This window comes from Drosophila biarmipes, chromosome 2R (genome assembly GCF_025231255.1).
Source record: "Drosophila biarmipes strain raj3 chromosome 2R, RU_DBia_V1.1, whole genome shotgun sequence".
NCBI classification, from domain to species: Eukaryota; Metazoa; Arthropoda; class Insecta; order Diptera; family Drosophilidae; genus Drosophila; species Drosophila biarmipes.
The window spans coordinates 16,137,591-16,161,733 of record NC_066615.1 but is presented as its reverse complement, the minus strand read 5'-3'; the positions used below and the strand labels follow the sequence as shown (position 1 = coordinate 16,161,733).

General features: G+C 40.8%; 1 protein-coding gene across 9 annotated transcripts in view; it reads right to left on the bottom strand.

Moving 5' to 3' along the window:
* The window catches only part of LOC108036429 (calmodulin-binding transcription activator 2), a 41,984-nt gene that overhangs the window by 9,163 nt on the left and 8,678 nt on the right, over positions 1 to 24,143 (bottom strand). For 7 of the 9 annotated variants that reach the window (XM_017112563.3, XM_017112561.3, XM_017112564.3 and 4 more), the window contains exons 4-7: positions 5,588 to 5,679; positions 1,851 to 1,918; positions 1,206 to 1,341; positions 50 to 121 (exon numbers count right to left, since the gene is read on the bottom strand). In XM_017112563.3, coding sequence (XP_016968052.3) covers positions 50 to 121; positions 1,206 to 1,341; positions 1,851 to 1,918; positions 5,588 to 5,679 — 368 coding nt within the window. Of the gene's footprint in view, positions 1 to 49; positions 122 to 1,205; positions 1,342 to 1,850; positions 1,919 to 5,587; positions 5,680 to 20,933; positions 21,661 to 24,143 lie in introns of those variants that run through there. The other 2 variants (XM_017112567.3, XM_017112568.3) reach the window with 1 other exon arrangement.

Genomic DNA, 24,143 nt, shown 5'->3' with positions numbered 1-24,143 from the left:
TCTCCCAGTATTGAAATGTGTCAAGGGAGCATAGGTATCCCAAACTTACCTGCAACAGCCAGTAACATCTGCGATGAAATGTGGGCAATATGGCCGAGTGTACATAACAACCATAGATGCACTGTGGAAAAGAGGGGGGTAGAAAGCGAAGGAAATTCAATTTATCAATTCGGCAAGACAAACAAGAGCATAAAAAAGGGCTAAAACTAGGGGATTCCCCACTCGGCTCCACACGCAGCTCGACTTGCCCCGCGGCGAAGAAATCCATTTAATTGGAAAACATAAAAACGAAGAGCTAGTGGAGCTCAAATTAAATTACCAACCGCCCACGCTAGGGGGCGCCACTTGGTCCTGGTAAGTGCCAAAAATCAGGACTCAACTCAAACTCGAGCCGAAAAAGCCAACGAATCGAAACGGAAGAGCTGAGGAAAAGGGTTTCCCTGACTTATAAAACATTTCGTTGCGCATTTTTCTTGTCCTTTGGAGTTTTTTCCTCCTTTTCCCATCTTAGTTTATATATTTTTCTTGTAAGGAATTTCGTCTACCCGCTGATAAATTTGTTGGCTCTCTCTTGTTGGCCGCGATATGCCGCTGACTTCTTCAGCCTCGCCTTGGCATTTCCTTTGTACTATCTGCCTCGTTTGGGCCCAGTTATCATGTAAGAAGACGGCACCCCGCCGGCACTGCCAACTGCATAAATCTTCGCCGGCCACGTTCACTTGCGAATGTATTAAAATAAAAATTAAAATAAAAACAAACGGCGTTGGGGAGTTGTGGAAAAAATTGGAGTGAAATTGCCAAATGTTTTTATGTTCCTGTAATGGCCTGGCCGCGGGGATAGATACTCGGGCAGACAGACATTATAAATAAGCTTAACCCTTGGCAAGGCTTATTTCATTAGCAGGCAGCGGCGACGTTGCACACATCCTTGGGCCAGCACTTGCCACGGACGGATTGCCTCAAGGAATAAGGGGAGGACACCGTAAGTTTCTGTCAACTTCCGGCGGGAAATCATAACTCACCCAAAGGAACCCCCATACGGTCAAGAAGGAAAACGAAAGAAAAAACAGCGAGTTGGGGAATTGAAGTCCTTTTTTTAGACCCTTGACAAATGATGGTAATGGCTGGAAAACGATTCCGGCTAATTGCCTAATTGTGCAGCCAGAAATGGCCCTTGATCACGACAAACAGATATCTTAACTCACCTCAGTGCCTTGGACCTTTAGCTTCATGTGATCCTCCCGCGTTGTCTTGCCATCTTTGCGTTTCTTCCAGCAGTAGCCATCGCGTCTGTAGCGGACCTTCTTCCTGGAGTACAGCAACAGCGATCCGCTTTTGGGTCTAAAAATAAAATAAAAGGGTTTTTAATAAAATAATTTAACATCCTTAGTTTAAAATAAAATTAAATTTGAAATAAATATTTGCAATATTTAAAAAAAATATATTATTAAGGATCATTTCCTGAATCCTCAGAAAAAGCAAAAACGAAGTTAAATTACAAGTTCGATTTCTGAAACTTAACTACCTAAAATAAATATATTACTATAGACCGATTTTACAAAGTAATGTTAAGTTTTTACTTTGCACTTTCAAGGAAAAGGTTATCATGTAGTTCAATTGTTAGGAGAGACTAATTCCTTTAATTATGTGACACATTTTTCGAAACAGCAATTAAACATGACGAAAGTTAACATTACATTGAGGAATTGCCCCTAAATGTTTTTTTTTTACCCGAAGGTTTAAAATAATTTATGACTTATTATAAATTACAAGCCTTAGGAATAAAAACCCCAAAATATTCTTAATGAATGTAGATGTACTAGAAGATATCTTAGGGCTTCATGACTCACCTGGTTCGGACCTCTTTGGACTGCCACTCGCCATGCTTATCAAAGCTGATAAGAATCGCAGCGATTTCCTGGAATAAACAAACACAGCCTTTGCTATCAATTTCCATATTTGCACATCAAATACATCTTGGTGAAAATATTCAGAGGAGGAGAGGCACGAACGACCTTCACAACGGGCTTATCATGGCTGCGACACTGTGGAAAAGTTAATTCCCAACCTCCCCGATTCCTCGCCCAGCCCGCCCGCTAACTTGGCTAACTGACCTTAACTAACGTGCTAACAATTTCCGGACTTAATGGGCAAACGGATCCGCTGCCCAGTCACGGAACTCGCGGCATTTCCTCCGCCAGCACCAAAAGCTGGAGGCGAGGAGGAGGAGGAGGGCTTCTGCGCCATAAAACAAAGGAAAGCATTTTAGAAATTTCATTTGACCGCAAAGCGGACACTGCCGCCGAAAAATGGGGGAAGGCAGGGATGGTGGCCGTGTGTTAACCACAATTTACAGGTGTCGCCGGCAGTTGACACTTAACCAGGTTGGTGGCCAAAAGGCCAGAAGCCGGCACAGACGCATCCCGAGTGCAATTTGTGTGCATACTTGAAATGCCCTGTCACCAAGGAATATAAAATCGTGCACAAAACCAGAGAGCAGGAACTCAAGATTTAGACAGTCGAAAGCGATTCTAATGCAAATCACACAACAGTCAGCGAAAGTTCATGGGGAATTCGCCCATTTTAGACATTTCATTGCATGTTTTGCCGATAAAGTTATCAATTTGTTTGCTTCCTTGCCGCTGCATGAATAATGCAAAGTGGCCATCCATACATCCGTCCACCCAGCATCCTCAGCTGTGCAGCCAAACGTTCTGCATGTGTGTCTCGGGGTTTTGGGGAAGATATCGCAGCATTTGCGAGTGTCATAAAAATTGTATATCGGGAATGAAGGAGGAAGGCTGAGCAAATCGCAGGCGCGTGTTTGTCAAGTGGCAAACGTTTGCATTTTGCCCAATATTGCCCCCGACTTGGCTGAAGAGCATATGGAAGGACATTTGGAAAGATAGATAGATACATAGATGGATGGCTGTTGCTTATTTATGCATGGCTCGAGGCCCGAGGTACGGGCGACCTACTCCAACCTTCTTCCGCGCCTTATGATGAATTCCGGGCACATACTCCGAAATCCAAAAGGCGAGGCATTAAGAATTTATGCCCACCTCAGCGCATAACCCGCTCGTTTTGGCCATGGGCGTGGCCTTAGACAAATGTTGTTTCAACACTTTCTCCGGAGCGAGGAACAAACGATGCATTAATCATATGCAGAACATATTGAAAAGGAAAGACGAAGCTTTCAAGTACGAAATAATATAGATTTAAACGGACGCTTTTATTTTAAGGAGTTTTACCGAAATATTTGTATGACAAGACCTACACAATTATAATAAGTTTAAAACCTTATAAGGTACTTTAAGTACGGCAAGCATTTCATTCTAAAATCTTTGGGTTTGGTTTGGTTTTTGCAATACAATTTTAAAAGGCTGTAAGATCCCAACTAGTATTCCAAACCATTCCGAAATACATTGAACAAAACCAATAAAAACGTGATGATGATGATTTATTTATAAGATCTTATCTTTTTTCCCAAAATTTAATGAAGATACTCAAAATTTTGTGGTATTTATTTGCTTACAAAAGCTTAATTTCTACGATAGGACTTATGAAATCCTTAAGATCCTAAAAAATCACAACATTTTCAATAAAGATACAAATATTCCGGTGAAACATTATAAGTTTAATTTTTTTCTCTATAGGTTTGTAATAATATTGGCTTGGTTGGGTTAGTTTATTACGATTTATACTGTACGATCCTAAGGATACCACTCATATTTGCAACCCATTCCTCGCTCACCACTTGCCGTCCTTAGGACAACCAGCAGGGACTAATTTAAAGCACGCCACTTAATCATTTCCAGTCAAGTGGTCCTCTTGGTGACCAACGCAGAAGGACCAGTTCGGGTCACCCAGAAAACGAATGGGGCGCAAAAAAATAAACATAAAATTGCGACTCATTATCAATTTAACTTTTTGATTTTTAAGCTGCGCCCTTTGCAACCACACACAAACACACACGGTCGGCTCCTCCCGTTGTTGCTATTATTTTGCAGTTGCTTTATGAGCAGGGTCGAGTGTCCTGTCGCCTGGCTTCTGGCCCCTGGCTACTGCTTAAATGCCAAATTAAAACCATGTGGTTAAAGCCATGGTCCCGGGTTCGCCTGGTTTGGGGTCACCCAGCCACTTTTCCAGCCCCCAACTGCCCCGTTTTCGCTGTAAGCAGACTAAAATAAGCGTGCGTAATTTTATTTATGCCCCGCACACGGCTACATTTTGTAATTTTTGCATGCTGATGCAGGGAGGAGGGGAAAGAGGTCCTGTAGGTAGTTCGGTTCACGGGTCCTGCTGCTGCACTCTCAGTTCTTTGCTTTTCGGTTCGGAAACTGTACTTTAATCAACCAAGAGATGCTCTAACAGGACACATGATATAAAAAAATAAGATAATGTGGTATCATACGTTTTTAAGCGCTTTTGAAGACTAAGAACTACTAGTAAACTTAGAGCTAGACACTTTGGATGGTTATTTTGGAACAAGAAAAGTATTTCCTGCTAAGATAATATTTATTTTCTAGTGTTTAATATTTATTTGTTAAAAGGGACAGGATCAAAACAAACAAATACTGGGAGGTCACATGAGTTCCAAAGATCTGTGGACTGTTACAAACGTCAGGAAAATGAAAAATAATACATATATGATGGGTATACCATTAACTTTTCCTTCTTATTTTTTGTCATTTAAAAAGTTAACCTAGAATATTTTTTATAACATTAATTAACATTACTTTTGATAAAAAGGCTCTTCTAATAGATATATCATATATCTTTTTATTCAAACTTAAGGTACTTGACTTTTCAAGTTAATAACTTTTTTATTCTTATTTTTGTTTCTGTCCAGCATCTTTTGATTTGGTCAACTCTGTGGCAATAGAGTGTTAAAGCCTCCTACCGTATAGCGCCCTACCATCCAAAAAAAAACCCCCCGGCTTGAACTTTACAACTGTCCAAATGAATATTTGCGGTTGCGCTTAATTCACAAGTAAAACAACAAGCCAAGCTCATTGCAAAGAATTTTCCCCGTTTTTGTATTCTCATTTTCCGCGAGCGAAAACTTTTATTGCAAACCGAACTGAATCGCCGGGAAAAAAAAAAAATGTGGATGGGGGATACCGGGGAAGCAAACTTTTCGGCGACGCGTGGTCAGGTTTTTAAAAGCTGGTCCCCGAGCACAGATCGTTCCAGTTAGTTTTAGTTTAGTTTTACTGGTGTTTGCATTATAGTTTGTGGCGCACTAAAAACGTCGCGAGGCCCCTGGTCCTAATGGACTGTCCACCATCTCATTAATCTGCATATATAGAAATTTCTTGCCGCCCCAAGGAAAGGGGGCTAGGGAAGAGACGTCGTCGAAGGCTGTCAAAGTGTCCTGGCGAAGGACTGGCAGGCTCATCCGCCTGTCAACTGTCCAAGGACCCACCGAAGTCGAAGTCGTCGACTTCCTTTCGCCGTTCACTCGACTTCCCCCTTTCGACAATTTTATGTGCAATCAAATGCAAATAGAAACACAAACACAACAGTCTCGGGCAAAAAACAAACAGAAACAGCCCAGAAATACCAACTTAGAACTAAAACTGACCTCATTTGTATTCCAACGATGACGTTGTGATGGAAAACTGTCGGCTCTTGGCAGGCTCTCCAAATTGTCGGGCAGCTTGATGGGTTCGCCATCTGAAAAGCGGTGTGGAAAAAAGAGAGAAAAATACATGTTAAGTGCATTGAAAGCGCAAGTCGGGAAATCAATTTCGCATATCTCCCTGGCAGCTTTTCCCAGCCCACTCCGAAAAACCCTTGCCACTTTTCCCATCTCCATTTCCTCTCCCGTCGACACCCAACAGGTGCAACTGGCGGACATTCATAAATGCGACAAAAATGTAAATCAGTTTAGAGCGATGATTTATAGTTGGGGCATAGTATGTACAAAAAAAGAGGAGGCAAAGAAATCCTATAAAGTCAAGATTAATAAACGAGTTTCCACATTTCGCCATTTATCAAAACCGCTCTTCAGCATTAGCCGCGCAGAATGCGTGGCAAACTTTTCGAGTCGGTTTTGAGTCATTGAATAATTACCCACACTTAATGGAGCTTGCAACGTAAATCGAACCAACTTTCGGTTTATTAAAATGCCACGCAACTGGCGACGGGTAAATAAACTTTGCGGCCAAACTGTAATTTAGCAAAAATGTGTAATAAAAGCGGACACATCTACGCGACATCCCCCTCTGGGTGCCAGTGTCCCAGTGTCCCATCCAAAACCGTCGTATATCAAAGAGCCAATAGGTTGCACTCGAAGGGCCATAAAAAGTATTTGTACACAATTTATATAAAGTGCTCGGAGCGGAGCGAAGCGACTTCGCCTGCCAGCTCGCCCGTTTCGCCAGTAAAGGCCGTGCAACCGAAATGTGTTGCCAAATTGCAAATGCCAGACGTTGGGCGGCGCAGGGGGTGGGCCCTTCTGGGTGCGTGGGATTGTCCTGGCCCCTCGGAGAGGTGAGCACACACGCCCAGGGATGTGCCGGTGATTTCAGGATCACAACATACACCCCCAAGTCGATAAATATACAATTTAAAAATCTAATTTGCCAGTAAACGTAATCTAACTCTTCCTTATAATAGCTAAAAAAATATATTCCCACAAATTATATACAAAATATTATAGAACATTTGTACACTGGTTAAACACTTTTAATTTTAGCAGTTTTGATGATTTTTTAGACAACTAAACGTAAAACACCAAATACATATAAAATATTAAGTACAGTTTGTTTAGAAATGGTATACCAAATGTTTCATTAAGCAAAGCAGCAAACGAATAAATGTTTAGATAAACTTAAAAATGTTCTATTAAATAAATGCTGATGGCTTTAAATACTGTCAAATGTAAAGAACTAATAGGGTTTTATGTTTGCTTAGGACATGTATTTCAAAAACATTAAAATCTCATTAGTCTTCATACGTCGAGCTCTTCTCATTAAAAATATATAATGCAATCTTAAATAAAATCAATCCCCTGGTATAAAAAGAAGTTCAAGTAGCAGAAATTCAAGTGGAAATCCCTTAGCTATTCCTACTTGAATTTCCATCAAAAAGTTAACCCGAAAAAAGAGAAAAAAACCCTCAAATCACGCACGCATCCCTGGCGAGGATGGCCAGGATTTACCGGGCCCCTCGTCACACTTCGGTTCCAATGATGACGTTGATGTAGTTACTTTTTCAGGGCGTTCTTGTAGTGGCAGTTGAAGTTGTTTATGCGATTTTTATATGGCTCACGTTTTGGCAGCGGACACCACACTTCCACCGAAAGCAAGCGCTTTTCCAGGGGGGGCCGTGGGGTGAATTGGCGACAAATTGTTTGCTTTGATCGCACTCTACAGTTTTATGGCCAAACTAATTTGTCATCGCTGCCTTGAGCCCGAAAGAGCCTCAGCCCAAGGATATGCCAGCGATAATTGTCAAAAATGTCGAAACAATCACAGCACCTTGGCCCCCCTTTTTTCGCAGACAGCCTTTGCACCTATTTATAATGCAGTTGCTGCCATTGTTGTCAAAAGTGAGAGGGGCGGGGAAAGAATAACTCTGTTTGATTAATACAAATAAAAAGTTTTTTTAACTGCTCTTTGCATATTTCATGGCGAAGAGCTTCAAAAACTGACGTTGCCCGCCATCATAATAGACTGGCAAAAAAAAGGGGAAGATGGGGAGTGGGCCGGAAACCAAGGCCCAGCAGCCGGGACTGCCAAAAAAGAAGGTAAACCGCAGGTGAGAGGGCCACGAGGCGCGGGGATCGCGGTCCCATGTCGCCAATGTCGATGGCAACGTCAACGTGGCAGAAGTTTTTCCCTCTACCCTTCATTTTTTCCCGCTGGTTTTGCATTATTACAACTTTAACAGGGGGCCAAAGGTGGTAGCCGCCGCTCTATAATTTCATCCTCCGCTTAATTGTGACAAATGCTTCTCGGTACACAAGATTTTCTCATAATTTGGCCGAGGAATTTAAGCTCTGGGGAAGGTGGTTGGGGAGCGGAGAGACTGGGATAGCCTCCGCCGTGCCCCACGAATTGACACGGCAAATAGCACAAAAGAGTTGATATAAATAATAAATTTCCGTTTTATGAAGCCCTGTCCAGGTGGCCTGGCGGACTGAGTGAATCGCGAGAGCTGCCAATTTGTGCTGCCTGCCAAATTGTGGCTAATAAATATCTCACCGAAAAATGCCAACATTGTGGGCATGTCTGGGTGGGCAGCCGTTGCAGTTTCGGCTCTGGGGCTGTGTAGGTCCTATAAAACATACAAAAGAAAAATTGTTTTGCACTTTCGTGTGGCCGACGTCGCCGAAAAGTCAGCGAGTGTGAAATTACTTTTGTTCAGTCACACACTCTTGCCACAATTAAAAGCCATTAAAGTGTCTCGGAAATAGCTACAAAGCAACTGCGAAATGGAACCCATAGAACAGGCCTCGTCTACGCAATTCTTTATCGCAAGTGTGCCGCCAGAGGAACGGGGAAATAAATATCGCCGTGGAGGGATTTCGAAGATAACGCATGATGACGTCTCTGGCGAAAACAAAAAACAATAATAAATTGAGATAGCCGAAGATAGAGTGTGTGGGAAAGAAGGCCAGAACAGACGTCATGGTTAAAACGAATAGTCAAGAGAAACGGCAAAGTAAAAGTTTTCCAAGATAGTAAACACAAATATTTGTTTAAGTCTAAACGAGGCAGTAAAAAGGGGGTAATAGCATTACGAAATCAGCATTATCAACTAAGAACTTATTATTACTCATGGGGCCGATTTCTCATGGCCGAGTTTACAGAAAGTTAACATCAGTGTTGAGCTTACAAGAAGAGTTAACATGAACCTAACCTCTACTTAAACGTTTTCACTCCGAAAAATCCTTAAGTTTTCCGAAACATTGCAGAAGAGGATAAGTATAAACCAGATTATATAACTAGGAATTCCGACTTTTTAACTAAGAACTGATTATTACTCATAGAACCGACTTCTCAATGTAAAGCTGGCAGAGATTTAACATGAACTTAACCTCCAGTTAATAGTTTCCATTCAAGGAAATCTAACATGTTATTGAGCAACTTAATGTTTATAAAAAAGAAATTTAAGATGTTATAATGACATTGAGAAACTCGGTTAAATATTTAAAAAAAATATTTCATTCCATTAACGTGGATACTTCTTGTCCGGCTAATAGTTTTCTGTCCGATACAGCCTTAAATGTTTTTGAACTTGATGTTTCCGAAAATGCAATTTAAAAGAATGTCATAAGTTAACATGACATTGGGAAAGCCATTAAAATATTTAAGGAATTATTGCCTTCCCACTACCTAAAGTATTCCTGAAGTGTGCTCGCTTATCTTTCGCATCAAGACTGTAGTAGGATTAGTGACTTGCTATAAGTATAACTATGTACAACTCTGCTATGTATATGTATAGGTAACTCTAACCTTTCGATGTAAGTGTATATTAACTAGTATTTGAATGTAACGGCTAGCTATTCAATAGTCTCTAGCATCTACAAGTATCTTCTGTGATAAAGCGACCAATCTGGCAACTCTGGTATAATGTTAAGTATCGATATTGATCGCAGCCAACTTCAAGTAATCGTATGTTAAACCCGACGCTATGTAAAACCAGGCAATTGCGAATAAGAAGTAAAAGAGAACGGTCAAGTCTAATAAAGTTATTTAATTCGTGTAACAGTTTATACTGCTATAAACTTCAGAAGTGGTCCTGACCCATAAAATGGATCTAATTGATGCCCAACAATTTACGGTCGTCCAGCTCAAACGGTGGTTGGCGGTACTGAACTTGCCGACAATCGGCAATAAGGCCGAACTGGCGGCCCGACTAAACGGCGTGGACCCGTTAGTTCGTGGAACTCGCCCGGAGTCCCCAGTACCGTTGGACGCTGAAAACGAAGACTCGGCTGAGCACGTTCAGGAGTTGGATCTAGAGGATGACTTGGGGGAGCATTTCTCTGCGGAGAATGCCGACCCTAGGTCGGATCAGATTCCTGCCGTGGCCGAAGGAGTATCGTCGCTACAACAAATACGCGCTGAAATCGAAGCTGGAAGAAAGGAGCTCCAGAACATTCTTGGGCAAGTAAGAGCTGCGTCGCAAGCAGTTGCCAATGACGTCATCAGCAAGCCCGAAAACTGCAATCAAGCAGGAGGTAAGCAAGCAGTTCAATGCGAAAACTTCCAGGAAGCTGTGAGCGGAAAAATACCAAACGCTGATGGAAGTGCTCATATCGATAGCGGCACCGATATCGATGTAGGCAACGGTGTTGAGCAACGACGAATGGCAGTTGTAAACAAAGAATCAGAATCGCCAAGTTTGTCACTTTCGTTTGCCAAAGAAATGATCATGGATTACGATGGATCATCTTGCGCAAACGTTTGGACCCAGCAAGTACGCAACATTGCTGAAATGTACAACTTGGATGCAGTGTGCGTAAAAATGGTGATTGTGGCTAAACTAAAAGGCATCGCCCAGCGCTGGTTGCATGCAAATGCAACGCGTATTATGGAGCCGGCAGAGAAGCTGTTGGAACAGCTGATCCTAGCATTCGGCGATAAACTGTCCAAAGCAGAGGCGCGACGCAAATTTGAGGACTTGAAGTGGCATTATGGCGAAAAGTTCGCGGTGTATTTTGAGGCAAAGACAATGCTGGCAAGCAGCATCAACATTGATCCAGACGAATTGGTTGACCAGATAGTCGAGGGAATACCAGCACAGAATTTGCGGGATCAGGCCCGGATCCAATGTTTCACAGATCCGAAGCAAATTCTCCGTGCGTTTGCTGGTATCCGTTTGGATAAGTCAAATGAGTCGGCGTCAAAGGAGCTCAACAAGAATAGGAGCAGCACCAGAGGATTCCGCTGCAGTAACTGCAACGCCAGAGGACACATCGCTAAGGATTGTCGAAAACCAGCAAGGAATCCAGGATCCTGCTATGCTTGTGGCAAGTATGGCCACTTTGTAGCCCAATGTGAGGAAAGAAAGGGAAATGCTGTAAATAAATATGTAAGGTATATTAAAATCCATTTTGACAGTCAAATTATATCTCCTATGGTTACAGCATGCATCTTAGACTCTGGCAGTCCAATTTCGTTGCTTAAAATATCTTTGTTGCCCAGAGAGGCCCAATTACATGAAGTCAAAGAACAATATTTTGGTATAAATAGAAGCCCATTACAAATCTACGGAAAAATTTTATGTTTTGTATTAAAAGGAACAATAAAATGTTACTTTAACTTAACAGTTGTCGCCAATGAGTCTATGATACATGATGTGATTTTGGGTAGAAATTTTATGCAAGCTTGTGATTTAAATTTAGATTTAAGAACTTTAAAGATGATAACTGTAGAAGATACAACCAAAATGGACACAACGATTGCCGCTAGGGATCTGTCTTTGCGCGTCGCTGAAGTAAATCATAATATTGAGTGTTTAGATGACTGTTTAACCGATGTTTTGGAATTGCCGACTAAAGTTTTAAAGGCAGAACACGCAGTCGTAAAAAATCATAATGATCGTAATGAAGAAACGAGTCAAACAGTTATGAGAAAAAACAGTGAAAATGTAAGTCAAACAGTTATGGGACAGAATAGTAGAAGCATAGGTCAAACAGTTATGAGACAAAATAGTGAAAATGTAAGTCAAACAGTTATGGGACAGAATAGTAGAAGCAAAGGTCAAACAGTTATGAGACAAAATAGAGAAAATGTAAGTCAAACAGTTATGGGACAGAACAGTAGAAGCAAAGGTCAAACAGTTATGAGACAAAATAGTGAAAATGTAAGTCAAACAGTTATGGGACAGAATAGTACAGGCAGAGGTCAAACAGTTACAAGGCAAAATAACGAAGATATTGATCAGACAGTTATGAGATTTAACGGTGAAACAACTGAATTTACAAATGCAAAGCAATACAGTCAAAATATACAGAAAACGGTTATTAAAGAACCAACGACTACAGGTACAAATGGGCAACTGGAAATTGAAAATTTTGAAACCGAAATACTTAATATCGACTTTACAAGCAGCGAAACTATAGATTTTAACTGGGACAAAAGCACTACCTATGAAATACAATGTCGTTTCTTAAAAATACTGGAAAACAGTTATGTGAAAGCAACTAGACCTGAAAAACCAATGATTAGAGCAGAAATGAAACTATGTCTAGATAATGCAAAACCTTTCAGTTGCAGTCCTCGACGATTATCATATACAGAAAAGGACAAGCTTCAAAAATTACTAGACGAATATTTGAAAAGTGAGATAATAAGACCAAGCGAATCAGAATTTGCATCTCCGATAGTATTAGTGAAGAAAAAAACAGGTGAGATTAGATTATGCATTGATTATAGGAAACTGAACAAAGCACTGCTGAAAGACAATTACCCTCTGCCACACATAGATGATTTATTAGATAAATTAGTTGACAAAAAAGTATTCTCAAAGTTAGATCTTAAAAATGGATATTTTCATGTTTTTGTTGATAAGGAATCTGTAAAATATACTTCATTCGTAACACCACTAGGACAATTCGAGTTTTTAAGAATGCCAATGGGTATCAAAAATGCACCAGCTGTTTTTCAACGCTTTGTTAATAAAATCTTCGATGATATGATTAGAGAAAGCAAAGTAGTAGTGTATATGGATGATATAATGGTCGCCAGCAAAGATATTAATGAACATTTAGAAACATTAGATGAAATCTTTAAAAGGCTTACACAGAACAGATTAGAACTTAGAATGGATAAATGTGAGTTTTTGAAAGCAAATATAAAGTATTTGGGATTTTTGATTTCTGAGAATGGCATTAGGGCAGATGATAAGGGCATTGAAGCCGTAAAAAATTTTCCAGTTCCCACGAAGGTTCAGGCAGTACAAAGTTTTTTGGGACTTTCTTCATATTTTCGAAGGTTTATAAAAGATTTCTCTACAATAGCAAAACCTTTGTATGACTTGTTAAAGAAGGACAAACCATTTCAATTTGGTGAAGAAGAGATGAGTTGTTTTCTCACGTTAAAGGAAAAACTTATTGAGTCACCAGTACTGGCGTTATATAATCACAAGGACGATACGGAATTACATTGTGACGCAAGCGCTCTAGGATTTGGTGCTGTACTGTTGCAGAGGAAAGATGATGGCAAGTTACATCCTGTGTTCTATTTCTCTAAGCGTACTACAGCAGATGAGGCTAAGTTACATAGTTTTGAGCTCGAGACTTTGGCGGTTATCTATGCTCTTCGTAGATTTAGGATATATTTGCAAGGGAAACATGTAAAATTGGTAACCGACTGTATTGCACTTAAGTTAACACTCCATAAAGCAGAACTTAACCCGAAGATATCAAGATGGGCTTTGGAGATGGAAAACTATGATCTTGAAATATGTCACAGAGCGGGAAATAAAATGCAGCATGTGGATGCTCTCAGCAGGTACAATAATATTCTAATAGTGGAAACCAACAGCTTTGAGGAAAATTTAGTCATCTGTCAAGGAAAGGATTTAAAAATTAAGAAGCTTAAAACGATTTTAGAGAAGGCAGAACTTAAATTATTTGAAATGAGAAATGGGGTAGTGTACAGAAAAGCAAATGACGATAGGATACTATTCTATGTGCCAGAAGAAATGGAAGATCAGGTACTATATAAATACCACAACGAAATAGGACATATAGGAAGAGATAAAATGATGGACATAATTTCAAAAACTTATTGGTTTCCAAGTTTAAAAGAAAAGTGCGTTGCACATATAGAAAATTGTTTAAAGTGTGTAGCGTTTTCACCAAAATCAGGTAAAGGAGAAGGTTTTTTGCACAGTATTCCCAAAGGAAACAAACCATTCGAGTTAATACACATTGACCATTATGGTCCAGTAGACTCGTCAAGAGCAAAAAAACACATTTTTGTGGTAGTTGACGGATTCACAAAGTTTGTAAGACTTTATTCCACTAAATCAACAAGCACTAGGGAGGTTATAACGGCATTGAAAGATTACTTTAGGGCCTATAGTAGGCCAAAATGCATAATTTCAGACCGGGGTAGTTGTTTTACATCTAAAGACTTCGAAGAATTCATGGAAGAATATAATGTGAAGCACATCAAGATAGCCACAGGCTCACCACAAGCCAATGGTCAAGTTGAAAGGATTAACAGGAGCCTTGGACCAATGATAGCAAAATTAGTTGATCAAAGTAAAGGTGTATACTGGGACAATGTTATAGATAAAATAGAACATGCTTTAAATAATACGTTGCACAGAAGTATAAGACAACTTCCGAGTAAAATGCTGTTTGGAGTAGAACAAAAAGGAAAGATTGTGGATGAACTTAAGGAAAAGCTAGAGGACATAAATGAAAATAAGAAATTAGATAGTTTAACAAAGATAAGGAAAAAAGCTGAGGCCCACCAAAAGCAAGTTCAAGATTATAATGAAAAATTGTATAACAAAAGTCGAGTAAAGGCTAGAAATTATAAAAAAGGAGACTATGTAATGGTGAAAAATTTTGACTCGACTGTTGGAACTGCTAGGAAACTGATTCCCAAACATAAAGGACCATATGTGATTGCAAAAGCGATGCGCAATGACAGATTTTTATTAAAAGACGTCGAAGGTTTTCAAGTAGCACGTAGTCCTTATTTAGGTGTTTGGAGTGCGCAAAATTTAAGACATTGGATAAAAACTAAAAAAGCTAAAAAACAGAAATAAAAATGTACCCTATAACGAGAAAATACCACTTAAGTATCTATATATTGTAAAGATAAAATAGGCATAAATTTTAAGTCAATATGTCTTGATCAGGTGATCAACCAGTCAGGATGGCCGAATTGTAGTAGGATTAGTGACTTGCTATAAGTATAACTATGTACAACTCTGCTATGTATATGTATAGGTAACTCTAACCTTTCGATGTAAGTGTATATTAACTAGTATTTGAATGTAACGGCTAGCTATTCAATAGTCTCTAGCATCTACAAGTATCTTCTGTGATAAAGCGACCAATCTGGCAACTCTGGTATAATGTTAAGTATCGATATTGATCGCAGCCAACTTCAAGTAATCGTATGTTAAACCCGACGCTATGTAAAACCAGGCAATTGCGAATAAGAAGTAAAAGAGAACGGTCAAGTCTAATAAAGTTATTTAATTCGTGTAACAGTTTATACTGCTATAAGACTTAGTTTTAAAGTTAAGAATATCTAAACAGACACAACGTCACTGTTTACCAGATATAAAATTCCGAAGAAGAAAGCTCCTCACTCAGCGAGCGCCACATAAATGACAGATGTGCGGATGATTTATAGCGTAGGCAAACCCAAAACAAACACACACTGCTCCACACGTTGCGGTTGATAAAAATCACATTTTGGCAAACGGCAGCGACTAAGTCAGTCGCTTTGCATTTTTCCTTAGCCGCTGTGGCATTACAAGGAAACATTTCTCATCCAGTTTTGCATATTCCGCCTTGGCGAGTGGCAAGAACAGCAATTAAAAGACACATAACAGCAAATATGCATGTCAGGCGCGACGGGGCCAAACAATAATTAGCCCAAAAGCAGCGGCAAAATGCAATTTCACCTCAAATGAGGAATATTTGCAAAAGCCATAGGAAGCGGTGGAAGCGGTGGAAGCACAGAAAACACAGAACAGAACTGAGCACAACAGCGATTAACATAAAAATGCAACAAATGGGGGCAACAGGGGAAGTCTGAAAGTCATAAAAGTCCTATTAATGAATGAAATCTAAACAGAAAATATGAAAAACAAAGCCAAAGCCAAACAAAAGTTTGCAAAAATGTTATAAATTATTTACAAGTTATGGCTGGGTCAGAGGGGCTTTATAAGGGGTGGCATAATGGAGTGGAACGGAGGGGTTTAACTCACATTGTCAACGTCTTTTGTGTCTACGGGCAATGCAATTACGTGCGGATTTCATTACTTTTCCTTGGCTCGTTAGGTCTAAGGTTTTAGTTCTCTTTGTATGGAAGTTATATGCATTTTAAGGGCTGACTACATTATGAGTTAGGTTTTCTATTAGGATTCAGGACCTTAGGACTGAACTCATTTAAAGAAAATCCTGTTCTTGGGGATGATTTCTCAATGTCCTGTTAACTTCTCTAGTTAAGTTTAATTTTTTCATCGAAAACATTCCCGTTATGTTTAATTGACGAAAGAAAATTTAAAAAATTTAACTAGAGACAATGTTCCCACGATTAACTTCCAGTTAACTTTCCCTGAAACTCTATCTAAAACCTTAACCTCACATTAAAAAATCGGCTTTAAACTATTTTGCTTTACTTAGAGACACCCAACCCGTTTCTTATTTTCTAAAAGTGCTATTCTTTTTATTGTCTTAGGCGCCTTCTCAAAACTAATTTAATATAAATTCTGTTTTAAGACCAATTTCTCAATGTCCTGTTAAATTCTGTCGTTAAAAGCTATTTATTTTTGGTACATACCTATTAAAGTTCATCCATATAAAAATAGTAATTAGGGGCAATGTATTAATGCCCAACTTTATACTAAAATTCCCCAAAAGAAAGCAAGCTAGAACCTTAACCGCAGATTGAGAAATCAGCCTTTAAACTATTTAACTTTCCTAAGAGACTTCCAACTTCGTATTTACCCCTTTTCTTAAGCCAGTTCGGTATTTTCAAGGAGTGCTTTTTCCCCTATTGGCTTAAGCGCCTTGGCATAAACCGCGAAAAGAATGAATTTAATGCACTTTGGTGAGGTAAACTAAAAGGTTGCCTCCCCTGTGTGTCTGATTTGCCGACAGGAGGGCAAAGGATACAAAGGGGAGACACTCAGTTAAGCTGCCTGCAAATTATATTAATATTGGGGCTCTCATAGCATATATTTTTTCCGGATTCATTCCACATTTTTTCGCCTCGTACGGATTGCATGCAACGTTTGTATAAGTTTCCCCAATATCCTTCTTTTTTAGGCTTGTTCTCTTTCTGTGAGTATATTAAAAACACTTTTTTTCCAAATAAATTCAAAGGTAGAGTGGGGTTTGGGGGGCCAACGAAAGCTGTAATTTATTTTAATGCCTGGTATTTATCATGATACACATACGTTTTATAAAGTGGATAGGAAAAAAAGTTATTTCTCTGTGGATATTTTGGGTATTTTGTTTTTACATAAATTGTAAATTAAACATTTAAAGTGCCATGAAATTGGCACCGACTAAGCGGACCCTAAAAACACATGGCCTCCGGTAATGCCGGGCAATGGTTCATTAAAAATACATAAAATCGAAACACAGTCCGACGCTCCCCGCTGCCGCTGGAACGGCTGACTAAAACTAATATTTATCTAACAAAATTAATATGGTTTGTAAGCCAAATAGAGAGGCAGCAAAGCGAGTGCGGGGGTATATATGGTTTAACTGGTAAACTGGTAAACTGGCAAAAACTGTTTGTCTAACCAAAAACAAACGACCGAATGTAGCACAATTTTCGGCAACGCATCCTGCCGACCGGAGGGCAAACCCTTTCGGAGCGATAAGCCAAATAAATAACGCAGGACGAACGGGCAGGAGTTGGGCGGAATGAAAGGCAGTAGCATCAGTGCATGGATGCATTGTTCAATAAATCTATTTGGCCTCTAATCGAAGGCACACACGCACACACAGAGGGAGAGGGGGGCATGCCACCTGGAAAAGGCAACAAATTGCCATTGGATAGGCACAAGACCGGAAGCAGCAACAACATATTAATCCAAATTAGCATCAAAGTGATTTAATTGCTTGGAATTTCGGCGTTGGCAAACACTTTTCGACTTTTCGGTCGCCGGGTCGAAGGACACTTGTAAACAAGCCCCAAATAGAGGTGCAGGCCTGGCAGGCCTGGCAGGCCCCACCTGGCTGCATTTTGTCAACATTTGGCCATCGATCAGGCTAAAAACACACACATACATGTGGCTGCAGTTTAAAGTCCTTTCGGAATCGCCTTCAAACTCCAGGACTCCTGGAGTCCCGAGGCAAAATGGGCAATAGAAGCGCTCATCCAAAGCCCTTGGCACGATTTATGTGGCTTTTAGTAATATGAGCAAATATATTACGTGACGGATCAGCAGCAGTTCAGGACCTGGGCAAAGGACAACTAATTGAATTGCTGCCGCTGAAAAGGCACAAACTCGAAATTAATAGGCGCACATCAAACACAAAAAATGAGCAAAGGCCCAAAAAACCGAAGGAAAAAAGAACGCCCACCAGCTGCCGGCGAAATTAAAGGGCAACCTATAAAGGCAGGACATTAGGACTTGGCCGAAAGGATAACAAGTGTAGCCAACTGTGTGCGAGCATTCGAAGCTTGAGTAATATTTATTGAGTACGTGATCTTCTGACCAAATCCGAATGTGAGCGAGAGTTTTGAATTTTTTATTGCGCCCCGGGATGGCCGGCACACACACCATCAGAAGTGTCCTCCCCACAAGGATATATATAGGACATATATGTGTGTCCTGACAGCTGCCAACTTCTGGATTTCTTTGGTGGTCCTTTTTTGGCATGCAAAAGGCGGACAGCAAAGTGGCTTATTAAAAATTTTGTCAACTTGCGAGTTTGCTGGAGCAAATCTCCACCCAGCTCGGCCACTTTTTATGACTTTTTCACACTCCCCTGGACCCATGCATACATATTAGATGGAAGTTGCCTCAACTTTGGTTTTCTCAAATCATTAAAGACCTGCCATGACTCAAGGGATTTTTTCACGATTTGATTCCATTCACTTATGCAATGGTTGTCAAAACTATTGGGTTGCAATCATGATGGAAAGTATGGTATATATCAAAAAAATATCAAATATTTAAAATAAAAATATTTAAATAAAAGAAAACATTTTCCCAAACGACGTAAAGGCCTTACGGCACTTTCTTAACTTTTTTCACAGATAGCCCAACTTAAACTTATTTATGCAACATATGAGCCGTGTGATATTAAAGATCTTGGCTCCCCGAAGAAGACAACGAACTCCCGGGTGTCACAAAAACAACAATGGCCCACACCACACTCGCCCAAACAAACACAAAACTCCTCCGCACTTGTTGGTTTTTCACAACCCCAAAAAGTATGCTACAAAAAATGAGGCGCATAATGAAGCCACTCATAAACGAAGAGTCCCGTGTGTGTGTGCGTGGTGTGCGTCGGTGTGTGAAATGTTTACTTGCAGCCGAGTGCAGCCACGCCCACACTCGGGCGCCCCCAAAGGGGCCATTGTTTGGGGATCTCGTAAAAAACACTTAAAACGCCGTTAAGTTAAAATAATAAAGTTAAGCGGCCGCCGGGCAGCAACAAAATCTAATGTGACAATGGCCACACGGCGGCAACAATAAGAAAAACAATAACAACGAAAGTTGCAACAATCGCTGACATATTTCACAATGTGCAACAAAAGACAAGGAAAAGGGACAGGTGAGGTGACAAAAAACTAAGCCAGCACAAAAGCTGGGGGCACACACATCGCAATGAATGGAAAAAAGACGCCGAATGTTGGGCATATTTTGCATTGTTGCCCACACACACTCACACACGCACACGGGGAGGGGGAGGAGGGTCGGGGAGGAAAGGAGAAAGCCTTTCCTTTGGGCCTCCTTTCGGTGGCCTTTTGTTTCAATTGTCTGTAGTTTAGGTTTTAGGCGTGCGAGCCTCGTTATAGGTGAGTGTAACTGTAACTGGTTACGGCGTACATGTGGCACATCCTTCGGACCCTTGGGTGTGTGTGTGTGTGTGTGTGTGTGCTGGGTGTCCTTTGCAAACAATAAACGACTGTCAACATATGCGCGAGCCACCCGTGCACGCGTCTCTGGAATGGCGTGCGAATTATTGCCCAGGAAGATATGACATAAAATTTAATGAAATGTTCAGAAAATGCTAAAATCCATGTTCTCGGCTCCCCCAAGTGTGTGTTTTCCAAAGGGGTGTAACCTAAGTGAAAATCGAAGTCGCTGGGAAACTCAGTTTAAACTTGAGTCGACTGTGATTTAAGGGCTTTGCTAGTTTATCTTTAAACAGTGTAATATGAACTCTTTTCAACAACCTTTTGTTAGACGTTCTCTGAAAACATAAAACTCGGTGAAATGAAGTGTTGATCGAGAAACTCAGTTATAACTTGAGTTGGTTGTGATTTCAAATTATTGCGAGTTAGTTTTTGCACAAATAATATTCACTCTTTTTAAAAACCCCAACCCTAGGGGCCTATCTATGTAGTAAAATATTGACAATTTGAAGGCAGTCCATTATGTAAGTGTTATTGAATGAGATGTTATTCGGACTTATATATTGTTCCAAAACAAAATATTTAAAGTTCTCCTAAAATACTTTGAATAAGGGCCTTTAAAGTTCCAATACTTAAAAAGAAAAGTTGGAAAATGGAAAGTCCAAAAAGAAATAAGGTCGATGGGTCTATAAAATAAAAGAAAATGTGTAGGTAAACACAAAATGTGTGTTATATAGATACTTATAAATCTTTTCTACATAAAAAACACACAGGAAAACAACATTTATATGAGTATGAAGAAGCTCATTTTTAACACATTGATATCTCTAAGATAATGTCACACACATTGAGATTTGGTTATTTTAAATAGATACAACATCGATAGTAAAAACACTCGCTTAAAGAACAGAACATGCGACACGAACAAAACTTTACATCAAAGACTATAAGAAGTTGGTAAGTTTGATCTTTAGAAAACTTAGGAACTTTAAATTTAATGTTAGCTAACAAATTAGAACGTGTCTCTCAAGTGAAACACGTGTCCCAACACTTTACCAACTTCAATAGCCTTCAAATTTGTAAACATATTATAGGCCAACCTTAATTTCCGATCCCTCACCAATAAATTGGACCTGCCACGCCCCCTGACGAGGGGCCTTGGGAGGGCATACTTACTGACACTGAGCGGCATTAGGGCGCTCTGCAGATGGCTGAAGATCTGCCGATGGTGGTGGTGGTGACCCAAACTGGCACCGCTGAAGTACAGGTGGTTCTGGTGCAGCGACAACTGCTGGTGGTGGTGGTGGTGATGATGGTGGTGGTGCTGTTGCTGCTGCTGCAGTTGCTGTTGCTGCTGCAGGTGCTGGTGGTGCTGCTGCTGTGCCACCGAGTGTTGCTGATGGGCCATCAGTTGTTGTTGCTGCTGCTGCTGCTGCTGTTGCTGTTGCTGTTGCTGCTGCTGATGTTGCTGAAGGCTTTGCTGGGCCAGATGCTGCTGCTGCTGGTGATGTTGCTGCTGCGTCTGCTGTCCGTAGGCCGCATGTTGCTGCGGTGCTGCAGCAGTTGCTGCTGCCGTCGGTAGTGCAACAACTGCTGCTGCTGCCGCCGCTGCAGCGGTTGCTGTTGCAGCTGCAGCCGCCGCTGTTGCAGTCGCCGTCGCCGTTGCGGTGGCTAGAATGTGATGATGGGTGGTGGTTGAGGATCGATGCTGGCTCTGGACCGTATTGAGGCTGTGAATGGAGGCGTGCACCGCCGACTGATAGATAATACCGTTGTTCGACATGGCCGTCATCGACTGGTGGTGGGCGTAGGCAGCCATCGTGGGCGGCACTCCGCCCATTGTGGGTTGCACCGCCGCCGTGGCAGCCACTGGGGCCAAGGGCAGCGATCTGTAGCCCGCCATTGCTCGAACTTTGAGTTTATTGTTCACCGATCACTGATCACTGATCACTGATCACTATAATCGCACTGCTACACCCCGATTTCGTGTTTTTGTCCACCCTAAACGTCTGATCACTTGGGGATACGTGAGTTGACTGAATGAACCGACCGGAGCGGATTATTTCCTACAATTTTCGTTCGTTAAATTTGTAAGTTGTATTATTTTTTTCTCAGCCATAAATTAGTACGGGCGAGTAGATCTTAGGCTTAGTTGGGGTTGATAATGTCACTTCGTGATGCTGATAAGGTAGGCCGCCTATCTTGACATCTCCTTCTCCTTCATCTCGAGTCGTCGTGTGTCAACACAAATCTCAAAACGGTCGGCACTGAAATTTCACAAATTTCCTGGACAAGCCAACCACTAACTATGTTTAAATATTTATGCTTGTAACTTAGCTTAACTTTAACTATTTGATTTGTTTGCATTTCCCCCAGCCGAGAGACTGAACCTTGAACCAGAGTTCAAGCAAAAACCGAGCCGCGAGGGAGTTTTGGCAGATCCAAGGAAAATATACATATATTTATACGACTTATCAAGTGACAGCTGCCAGCTGAAAACTAGACTCAGATAAGCTCAAGTCTCGTGTCCCTAAACATTGTCTGAAAATTTCGTGATTCACAATTGCCGGGGGCATATCGAAAAACAATTCTTATCTTACACGTTCTTAAAATATATGTCAGACAAATAGGTATGTTTACACTAAAACACCAATTAACAACATCAATGAACCAATAAATCGCTACGGAAATAAACATACAGTACACACATAAAACACACATATAAGTGGGGAATATCATATGCTATAGTCCAGAGATCTTAAGTACACCAATTTAAATTGACCACACACAACATCGAATGGAACAACAACAAGAACGGAAGGCAAACAACAAATAGAGTCGAAGGGGCTGGAGTAAAGTGTAAACAAATTACATAAACAAACTGAGGCAAATTGGAAGATTCCGCGGACGAAGCTCTCCCGATTAAATCATGTTTGTGTAAACCTTATTGCCAGATCAACCAGTCTGCTGTGGACATTTAATGTCGATGCACGGGCAAATATTGGAAGAGCCATCTTCACGTAAGCCTGGCGATATGACGATGTACGTAGAACGGTACGTAACGTAGCTAGTTTTTCCGCAGGGCCAAGAGAAAGCCACGTCCGACACGCTTGGCCAAGGTCTGAAAACTGAAAACTGAAAGCGGAAGGCTGAAAGCTGGCAACTGCCAGCGGATGGCAAGGACATTCGGCTAGCCGACAGGATCCGAGTCCTGCGCTTCGGGCCGAGTTATGGCATTTGGGCCCGGATTCGTCGGTTGCCAGCAGCTTTAAGCCTAAGCAAGAGCGAGCGAGAGGGTCATCGAGATGATGGATATAGTTGGGGGTGGTGGTGGGGGTTGAGGTCTTCCAAGTACTGAATAGGTGGGAGGATATACAACTTATCCTTAAAACCAAAAGAATGCTCTTCAGTAATTACATTTTTTTTAAGCAACTCTAAACAATAGTTAACCATAGGTTAAGTTACCATTTTAAATTACCTTTATTCTTATCCCGTAAATAAACCACGGACAATCGGACATTAGCCTAATTTCCCTGGAATGCCCAAGGAACTGTGTGGGTTGGTCCACAAAAGCACCTACACACTTCTATTGCACAACAATATTTAGGGGTTGTTCCCGACCGTTAGAGACCTGCGCAATAGATTAACCCCCAACCGCCCGACCATCGCCCCCCTAAAAGCGGAGAGGCTCTTCGTCGGATCCATTTGGTCCTACCCCAAAAAAGCCCGGAGAAACCAAAACAATAACAAAATCCAGGAAGCACAACAAACCAAACAAAAAGAATCCACGGAGGGGTAGGTGAGGAATTTGCACGTGCCTGGAAAACCTTTGCACACCTTCCGGTGGGCACTCAACTTGACGCTGGAATTTTTAATCAAACCCGAAGCGCAACCATGCAACATGGACACGGACGCACCTGCAGCACAGGCCACAACGCATGATTTATTTAATATACATTTCATAATAAATATATATTTTAAGGGGAAATTAATATTAGCATAGTATTTGGGTTATCGATGGAAATATTCCAGGGAGGAATTTCGATATTACCTTACCTAATTCTGAATTTGCAGATAACAGCAACTTGCCAAATTAAATCGTCCAAATTCTTGTTTGATTTTTAGGTGAAGTTAGGGTATTTAAACAATTTAAAATGCTCGTTCAGGTGATTGCCTGATTAGGCAGCTTATATTTAATGAGAAACCAAACTTGTGAATTATTTGTCATTTTGTATACTAGTCAACAGTAAAACTGGCCACCATTAAAATCTCATCTCCAGATTCCATAACTTAGTTATTGGATTCCGATTTCGACGTGGTATACCTCTATAAATTCGTGGCTGAATTCCTTATAGTTCTATATTTAAATATTACTGTTACAAGAGT